Below are 9,727 nucleotides of genomic sequence, written 5' to 3' on the forward strand. Positions count from 1 at the left end.
CACCCCAACACCGACAGCGGCCTTGCAGACCCAGAACAGGCCACGTGGCGCGAGGTCCTGGCGTCGCCTTCTGTTAACATGTGCCACTATATTTTGCATTTATACCTTGGTATTACACTCTTTTATAAATAGTTTCCCACTGTCCTCTGTCTGGAATGCCTATGGTGCCCCCCTCCTCTCGGTCCAGTTACATTTTGTTTCTGTATATGACTCTGTTGTGTTTTTTAAATAAAGAACTGTTTACAACATTGGGCTCCCAGGCGGATTGCTCCAGGCCACGGTCCCTCTTTGGTGTGCCAAGCTGCCCAGTGCTTTGGGGCTAAAGTCCCGCACGGGTGGGGTGGCCGTGGGTTCTTTGCTGCCCGCTGCCGCCCAGGCTCATCCCGTGGCTTCTCCTCCCCGGCCGTTTGCCAGGCCCTGGCTGCCCTGCACCCGGGCCCTGTGTGTCCTCGGCATGTATTTGCCAGCTGCCCAGCTCATGGCAGCCTCACTGGCCACCCCCTCATCCTTAAAGTGCTGGGGGGGGGTGGGGCATGTCCCGGTTCCTTGCCCCTCCCACCCATGTGTGCCTTTGCATCCACTTTCCATCCCCGCCCGCAGCCCTGGGTGCCCCCAGCTTGTGCGCCACACTGCAGCCCCCAGGGGACTGTCAGGTGGGGGGCTGCCGATTTCCTCAGTGCGGGGGAGCCGGCAGCGCCCTCTGATAATGTTGAAGCCGGCACACTTGTCAGAGGGCGCACATCCCGCTCAGCAAAGCGTGCCGGGAGAGCACGGGTCAGTGCAGCCTCGTCCCTGGGCCGTGAGACGTGCTGGTGGCAGGTGCGGGGGCTGGAAGCAGCTGCTGGGACCGGAACTGTGGGGCCGCATGGTGTGAATTCGGAGGAGCCGCACCCCACCCCAGGCACCGGAGCCTCCTGGTCTGGTTTCACGGGGACAGAGCCGAGGCCAGGCCTGCGGCTCCTCAGCGGTGGAGCCATCACTGGACCAGGGCTTTTCTCCCCTTGAGTGGCTGCTCCCAGGTCTGAAGGGACACGCAGAGCAGTCCTGGTGACAGCCACGGTCACCAGATGGCCACTGCGTCCAGGGCCTGATGGGGAGCCTTCAGCCTCAGCCTCAGCCATGGCCGTGGCCACTCCGTTCCCGACGCTGAGCCGGGTGACTTGTCCGGTGTCTGCTCTCACAGGTAACCGCCCACGAGCGAGTGAACTCAGGGTGGCCTGGCCGTGGTTGGCCGTGGTTGGCCGTGGTTGGCCGTGGGAAACACTGGTTTCTTCGCCTCTAGAGAGAGTAATGCAAACAGTCGGTCCCAGCCCCAGAGCGCGCGTGTGATGTGAGCACGCATGGCGGGGTTCGTCAAGTCTCAGGACCCAGGGATCAAGCCACCAGAGGAGCTGGGGTCACGGAAACCAACCTAACGTGTTAAAAAGTTGTAGGAAGTCGGGAGACAGCAGTTTAAGCCGCAGCTTGCGAGGCTGGCGCTCCATATCGGAGTGCCCACCAGGGTCCCCGCTGCTGACGCACGAGGGAGCCAGTGAGTCCCTGGGCCCCTGCCGCCCCTGTGGAAGCCAGGGTAGAGGTCCTGGCTCCTGGCTCCCGCCACGTCCGGTCCCAACTGCAGGCCACTTGGGGGTAAACCAGTGCATGGAATGTCAATTGATCTCTTGTCGCTTCTACCTTTCAAATTAAAAAAATTCTTTTTTGAAATCAAAAACCTGAAAACAACCCAGATGTGCATGGCCAGAAGAAAGGCCGGCGGGCGGGGTCCTGTGTCTGCGTGGGGGACGATAGAGATGGGGAGGGGCCGGGGGTCCTGTATCAGTGTGGGGGACGGACAGGGAGGGGCCGGGGGTCCTGTGTCAGCGTGGGGAATGGACGGGGAGGGGCCGGGAGTCCTGTGTCGGCATGGGGGACGACAGAGACGGGGAGGGGCCGGGGTCCTGTGTCGGCGTGGGGGATGACAGAGACGGGGAGGGGCCGGGGTCCTGTGTAGGCGTGGGGGACGACAGAGACGGGGAGGGGCCGGGGTCCTGTATCAGTGTGGGGGACGACAGAGACGGGGAGGGGCCGGGGGTCCTGTGTAGGCGTCGGGGACGATAGAGATGGGGAGGGGCCGGGGGTCCTGTGGTGGTGGAGGGGATGGACAGGGAGGGGCCGGGGGTCCTGTGGTGGTGGAGGGGACGGATGGGGAGGGGACGGGGGTCCTGTGTCAGTGTGGGGGACGATAGAGACGGGGAGGGGCCGGGGGTCCTGTGGTGGTGGAGGGGACGGACGGGGGGGGCCGGGGGTCCTGTGTCAGCGTGGGGGACGATAGAGATGGGGAGGGGCCGGGGGTCCTGTGGTGATGGAGGGGACGGATGGGGAGGGGCTGGGGGTCCTGTGTCAGTGTGGGGGACGATAGAGACGGGGAGGGGCTGGGGGTCCTGTGTCGGCGTGGGGGACGACAGAGACGGGGAGGGGCCGGGGGTCCTGTATCAGTGTGGGGGACGGACAGGGAGGGGCCGGGGGTCCTGTGTCAGCGTGGGGGACGACAGAGACGGGGAGGGGCCGGGGGTCCTGTGTCGGCGTGGGGGATGACAGAGACGGGGAGGGGCCGGGGTCCTGTGTCGGCGTGGGGGACGACAGAGACGGGGAGGGGCCGGGGGTCCTGTGTAGGCGTGGGGGACGACAGAGACGGGGAGGGGCCGGGGTCCTGTGTCGGCGTGGGGGACGACAGAGATGGGGAGAGCCGCCACACAGCTCAGGGGCCTCCATCCCTGGGGTGCCCCTGGGAGCCAAGCTGTCAGTTTTCTTGGTGCGGAAGCAGTCGGGGCAGGGGGGACAAGACGGCACAGGGTCCCGCTGTCAGCCCCTGCCCTCACCTCTGGTGGCCACCTGACCTGTCCAGTTCACACTGCTGTAACAGGTGCGGCTCTAAGATAGTGCAGGAGGCCTCCCGGGGGCTGCGGGCGGCCATGCCAGGGTCTCCGCTGCTGTTTGTGCAGAGGCATGGCCCTGGAGCAGGTGGCTGCTTCCTGTTCACAGGGGAAGCATGGAATTCCGTGTTTTATTTTTCTTTTTTAAATATTTATTTGAAAGAGTCACAGATAGAGGGAGAGGGAGAGACAGAGAGGTCTTCCATCTGCTGGTTCAGTCCCCAGATGGCTGCCAACAGCCGGAGCTGAGCCGATCCAGAGCCAGGAGCCAGGAGCTTCTTCTGGGTCTCCCACGCGGGTGCAGGGGCCCAAGTGGGCCATCTTCCACTGCTTTCCCAGGCCACAACAGAGAGCTGGATCGGAAGAGGAGCAGCTGGGACTTGAACCTGCGCCCATATGGGATGCCAGCACTGCAGGCCGGGGCTTAGCCCACTGCGCCACAGCACCAGCCCCTCGTTTTATTCTCATTTCAAACATACAGAACGGTACATCAGAGGTGTTTCCCATCCGTCCTCATGGTTCGTCTTTCAATGCGCACAGCATGATGAGGGCTTGCTTGTGTCTTGGGCGCTCTGGGCCCGAGGGCTGCGTATGCACCGACCTGCTCAGAGCAGCAGAAAACGGGTGGGGCGGAGGCTCCAGAGGCTCCGCCCACGACAGTGGGCTGGCAGTGGGGCCAGGCGTGGGAGCTGATACAGAGCAGTGCCCTAGCACCACGGGTGTTCCGAGGTTCCGGGTGGACAGTGAACTGGGATGAAGAGCTCTCGATTGTCAAGGGCAACAGCAGAGACAGCGTACCCACCGCTGTGAAGGCCTCCCCGGCCTGCCTTGTCCTCACCCAGGTTCCTCCATCAAGGCAAACCTAATGCTGCCAGATGGAAAAACAGCCAGGTCAGGGCCCAGCGCTGTGGCGTAGCAGGTAAAGCTGCTGCCTGCAGTGCCGGCATCCCACATGGGCGCCAGTTCACGTCCCGGCTGCTCCACTTCCGATCCAGCTCTCTGCTATGGCCTGGGAAAGCAGTGGAAGATGGCCCAAGTCCTTGGGCCCCTGCACGCACGTGGGAGACCTGGAGGAAGCTCCTGGCTCCTGGCTTCGGATCGGCGCAGCTCCGGCCATAGCGGCCATCTGGGGAGTGAACCAGCAGATGGAAGACCTCTCTCTCTCTCTCTCTCTCTCTCTCCCCTCTCTCTGTAATTCTTTCAAAAAATAAATCTTAAAAAGCCAGTTCAGGGGCCGGCGCCGCGGCTCACTAGGCTAATCCTCCGCCTAGCGGCGCCGGCACACCAGGTTCTAGTCCCGGTCGGGGCGCCGGATTCTGTCCCGGTTGCCCCTCTTCCAGGCCAGCCCTCTGCTGTGGCCAGGGAGTGCAGTGGAGGATGGCCCAGGTGCTTGGGCCCTGCACCCCATGGGAGACCAGGAAAAGCACCTGGCTCCTGGCTCCTGCCATCGGATCAGCGCGGTGCGCCGGCCGCAGCGCGCTGGCCGCGGCGGCCATTGGAGGGTGAACCAACGGCAAAGGAAGACCTTTCTCTCTGTCTCTCTCTCTCACTGTCCACTCTGCCTGTCAAAAAAAAAAATAAATTAAAAAAAAAAAAAAAGCCAGTTCAGGGACTGGCCTTGGGGCGCAGCGGGCTAAGCCGCCGCCTGTGACACCCGCGTCCCACGTCGGAGTGCCGCTGTGAGCCCTGGCTGCTCCGCTTTATCCGGATGCCTGCCGATGCGTCTGGGAGGCGGCAGAGTGATGGCTGCAGTGCTTGGGCCGCTGCCGCCCCGGTGGGAGCCCCGGGCTCTCCTGGCTTCAGCTTAACTGAGCCCTGGCTGTTGCAGGCATTTAGGGAGTGATCCAGCATTGGAGACTGTGTGTCTGCCTGTCTGTCAAGTAGATGAAACAGACATTTAAAAAAAAGAAACAGCAGTGCATACGCAGGCAGCACAGCCTGGGTGTCCGGAGCTCCTGGAACTGTGTTCCTCTCAAAGAACACGAAGTGGGCAGGCGGGGGTGGGTCGGGGCCCAGGCTCCAGGGCCTCCCTGTGCCCTCTGCCTTCCGTCTGCACCTGCTCCGGCCTTGATGAGCGAATGAGCTAAGGCTGATCCCGGTTACCCTCCCTTCCCCCACCCCCAGTGCTCAGCGCAGACCCCAGGGTGAGCAAGCACTTGGAGAGCCTTGGTGCCCCCGGGGCCCGGGGGTGTCACCCCAGAGTAGCCGATGGGCGGACAGCCCTTGGCAGTGGGCATCCTGAGAGGCTTTGTCTTGTCCCTGCCCCCGCAGCCCCAGGGCACAGGGCCCCCGGCCCAGGGGAGCCCCCGGAGACGGCACAGACGACAACCTGACTGCCCTGCGCCTTTGCAGTCTCATCTCTGCTCCCCAGCCAGCCTGGCTCTGCTTGGCTCAGATCTGTCACCCCTTAATGAAGTGGCTTCCTGGCTGCTGAGAAGTGAGAGCTACGGCTCAGGAATGTAAGAGGCACTAACAGGACGGGGGACACTGAAATACGCCACGGCGCCAAGCTGGGCCCAGCTCAGTGTGGGTCTAAAAGGCTAATAAAAATCCACCAATTAACTGTGACAGCTCAAGGGAAAATTATTCAGTTGTGAACAGGGGCAAGCTGCAGCTTGAAGGGAGGAGGGGAGATGTTGCCATAGTAACATCAATATAAGTTCTCCTCTCCACCGTGGAGCAGGCATGGGAGTGAGCGACAGGAGACGCCGGGCGGGGCGGATGCCGGGTCAGGGAGCCCTGTGGGAAGGGACGCTCCTCCCGGGCCCAGGCGCTGCGCTGGAGCCGCCCCTGCCGAAGCTGTGTTCCAAATCCTCCCGGTTCTGAGGAAACCAGCGAGGCAGCGGCCGGCGAGCCTGGATTGTGTTTTCCTGTGCCTTTGAGGGACTGCCAATTACCGGGCTTCGGGCAGAGCGGAGCAGGTGCGCGGCCGCCGCCGTGTGATTTCCATCTCCCCCAGGCGAAGGCGCCTGCGCTCAGGAAAACTGCCTGCCTGGGGCCCCGAGGACCCGGAGGCGAGGGGCCGGCATCCCATTACGGCTCTGCGGTTGTTACAACTTTTATTTCAAAAGACACACACAGTGTTAGAGTCGACTGCCCGAAAAACGTCACCAAGAGACATCTCTTATGCAAACAGCAAGGGGAAGCTTTATTGATTATCCAGCATGCTGGGGCTGTCTGATCATACATGAACAGAGCAGCCCCGAATAACCAAAGGTTCGGGTTTATAAAGGCAAAAACCACAAAACCGGGAAGGGGGGAATACACGGTTGCTATGCACGGTTGCTATACACAGTTGCTAAAATCAAAAGAGAGTACATAAAATCAAAAGAGAGTATATGGTTACTGGGGTCAACATAACCTAAAACCTAAGTGAAATTAATATTTATCATAATCTTGACAATACCAGTTACAATATTACAATCAGCAATTAGGACTTGACATTAATGTAAGACACAGACAAATCACATCTTCATTATTAGCCCAGGTAACCCAGGTGCAACCTTTCTACTTTTAAGCTTGAGCAGTCATGCTAGGGGGTTTTTGTGCATTGCCAAGGGTGATGTAGTGCACTGCTATTGTCCGACTATTTGAGATCATAGTTTCAGACCAGAGTCTCACGGTGGATGGGTGCTTTCTCAGAATGGAGTCTCAAGTGCTCCAAAATGGAGTCCCTACTGTCAAGGTGCTACTTCACTCTGTCTTATTTTTACAGCTGCACCAGGAAGGTTTAAACCTGTAAGCTTAAGCTTAACTTTTTACACCCGCACATATATAATTTTAACTCTTCAACAGCACATTCATATGGTGAACATTTGGAATGCAGCTGCGGCCGCCCGCCTTCCCAGTGGCTTCCCCCGGGACTCGGCGGGGCAAGACCCTGCACTGCACGCAGGACGGGGGCGGGGGCTCTGCCGGGGGCCCTGCTGCTGCCGGGGGTGGGGGGGGCCACTGGGCTAATGGTGTGGAGAAGGAGGCCGCTGTGTCGGGCTATTTTTCATTTTCGGAGCTGCGCTCTGCACACAGCGCAGCCTGCACATTCTCCAGACGTCCCCGTGGAGACCATCCAAGCTCGGAGTACCCCACTGTGGTCACCCAGGCAGCCCCCCTTCCACTCTGCCCACGGCACTGCCGGCGAGGGAGTGGAGGTCTGGCGGCCGGGATGCGGTTTGCTCTTGCCGCCTTTTTCATGCCGTCTGGGTCTGTGCTTCGGCAAAGTCGGAAATCAAAAGCCAGGATGCCCCCTCCCCAGCCCACCGCCAACAGGCCGGGGCGCAGGCCCCCAGGAAGCCGTAGCAGGGCGCCGGCCCTCACCGCCGGCCGAAGCGGAAGCTGAAGCCGCCCTTCTTCCTGCTGTAGCCGCCCAGCTCCTCGGCCAGGCTCCCCAGCAGTCCAGCAGCTTTGTCCCCACCGTCGGCGTCGGTGCCCTCGTCCTCCCGCCCGAAGCGGAAGTGGAAGCCGGTGTGCTCCTGGCCCCACGTCTGCAGCTGCCTGGCTAGGACGAGCAGGGCCCGTGGCGCTGGCGCCCTCAGCCCCCGGGAGGTGCCCCGTGCCAAGTGGGGGCGGGGCCCCTCGGCCAGGTAGGCCCAGCTCCTCCCGGCTCCGCCGCCGCCCCCCGTGTCCAGGGGAGCCCTTCTGTCCAGCAGGGGAAAGCAGGCGCCCAGCGGCAGCAGGAGGAGGTAGGGCAGCGAGCGAGGGCTCCTCATCTGACCAAGGAGAGAGAGGGGGGAGTTAGAGGCCACACTTACCCCGGCCTGAGCTGTCCCCCGGGGCTGCCCCATGGCCAGCAGCATCGCCTGCACCTCCTTAGCAGGCTCTGGAGCTGTTGATACCAATTAGGCTGGTTCTCGCTGTCCCCTGCTGTCCCCGGGACCCCAGCGCCTGGCAGCTCAGCACCTGCAGGATGGCTGATTGTCCTGGAGCCCCCGGGGATGGAAGTCCGAACACATCCCTCTCTGCTTTCAACTTGATAAGAACCGGGCTTTGGCTAAGCCGGGGGCTGGGAGGCCCCAGCAGCGTCTCCAAAGTGAGTTGGTCCCGGCTGGACGGGGGCGCTCGCCAGCTGTGAGCTGCACAGGCAAGCGGACGGACGGACGGCACAGGGCCTGGGGGGCAGAGACTAATGGCGCCTCCCCCCAGAGGAGGCCGTGGTGACGCCCAGAGCGCCTGGGGCAGAAGTGCAGCAGGGAGCGTGAGAGCAGCCGCCCTGGAGACGGAGGGGAGCCCCAGGCTCTGTCCAGAACCGGCGTCCAGGAAGCCTCGTAGATGAATTAGAGCGCCCCCACCCTTCCCAGGACCCAGCTCTCCCCGCTCCCCTACTGCCCGTCCTGGGAGCAGCCCCTGTTCTGCCAGCCTCCAGGAGGGCTCTGTGGAGCGAGCCCCAGAGCCCAGAGCCCGGAAGCCCCCCGGGGTGGTCTCTCAGTCTCTGGCAAGGAGGCTGTCCTCGTCATGGAACCCTTCAGGAATCCGGCAGAAGCTGGGGCCCTTGGCCCCCGGACACGGGGTCTCAAGACAGCAGGAGCAGGTGGCTGTGGCCGGCCGCCGCCGCTGCTCTGGCTGTCGGCAAGACGAGGCCTCCCCTGCCCCGTGCGTCCCCGCGCCAGCCCCTCCGAGCACGGGCGCCTGCCGGGGCAGCGCCTTACTCACCATGCGGCCGGCCTGCACGGGGCTGCGCAGAGCTGCGGGCGGGCGCCTGGGTCCTCCATGCTATAAGTAGGCCCAGGCTGACTGCCACGCATTCCTTACCCTGGGATTCCATTGGGGACCTGGTGGGGAAGGCGGGGGCCGTGCAGGCTTGGACAGGATGTGGCCGGGCGAGGGGGCGGGTGCTGCCCTTTGGAGGAGAGCAGAGGCGCCAGTGCCCACCTTCCTGGTCTAATGGGCCTGCCTCAGCCTCGGGGGGAGGGAGCACGGGGCTGGCGGGTGCACGTCCATCCGGGCCTTCCACACCTGCTGCCCAGAGACCTGCAGAGCCCGGGGCCCCGCCCCCGCTGGTCCCCTCTCACGGCAGGTGAGCCGGTGTTGTGGTGCCGGAGCTCACGGGGCGGGGAGGGTGGGGGGAGTGTAGGGGTGTTGGGCCTTTAGGAGAAGCCGAGCAGGGCAGGGGGCGTGGCCCTGCTCCCTCAGAGGGCGTGCAGAGGGACAATGTGGCCCGGCAGGACCCCTGGTACCGTGGTGTCAGACCCCCAGTAGCTCTGTGCCTTAGACACACCGGCCGCAGCCCTCTGCCTGGCCTGGTGCCGGCTGCTGGCCGTCTTGCTGGGTGGCCACAGGCACCTCATCCCCCCGGGCCTCTGCTAGCAGGAATCACAGTGACAGGCCCCGGGGGTGTGGCCCTGGGCGGGGGCGGGGACCTGACCGTGCGGCCTCGGCTCCATCCCAGAGGGGAGCACGTGGGGTTTGGCTCCCAGGCCTCTGGTTCCCACGTGGTTTCTCTTCTGCTGAGTTCCTGGGCCAGGGAGGGGCAGCGGCCTCTCACGGAGGCAGCTCGGGGCCCCGGCTACCCCTGCTGCCCACTGCAGACCATGCGACTCCCCAGGGCAGCTCGACTCCTCGCGGCTGAGCGCCTGGGCCCGCTCCAGGCGGGGGCTGTGCGGCCAGGCCAGCTGTGTCTCAGCCTCTGGGGCGGGGAAGGCCCCACTCCGTCTCAGGAGTACACAAGGCCAGGGGTGCCGCAGCCTGGGGGAGCAGCTCAGAGCAGGGGCCCACTGGCCTGTCCCCTGCCCCTGGGCCGTGTCCACTTCCCCAGCGGCCTGAGGAGGGGGCTGGAATCTTCACCAGCTGAGGGCTGTGTCCACGAAGGGTCTGCCACCCAG

At 63.4% G+C, this 9,727-nt stretch overlaps 1 protein-coding gene across 1 annotated transcript; it reads right to left on the reverse strand.

Annotated features, from left to right (window-relative positions):
- Positions 1 to 6,003: 6,003 nt before the first annotated feature.
- QRFP (pyroglutamylated RFamide peptide) lies at positions 6,004 to 8,130 on the reverse strand. Its single transcript, XM_017339727.3, has one exon. It carries the CDS (start codon positions 7,703 to 7,705, stop codon positions 7,223 to 7,225), a length of 483 nt encoding a protein of 160 aa, XP_017195216.2. The 5' UTR covers positions 7,706 to 8,130; the 3' UTR covers positions 6,004 to 7,222.
- Between the last annotated feature and the right edge of the window lie 1,597 nt (positions 8,131 to 9,727).

Source organism: Oryctolagus cuniculus, chromosome 1 (genome assembly GCF_964237555.1).
Source record: "Oryctolagus cuniculus chromosome 1, mOryCun1.1, whole genome shotgun sequence".
Taxonomy (NCBI): Eukaryota; Metazoa; Chordata; class Mammalia; order Lagomorpha; family Leporidae; genus Oryctolagus; species Oryctolagus cuniculus.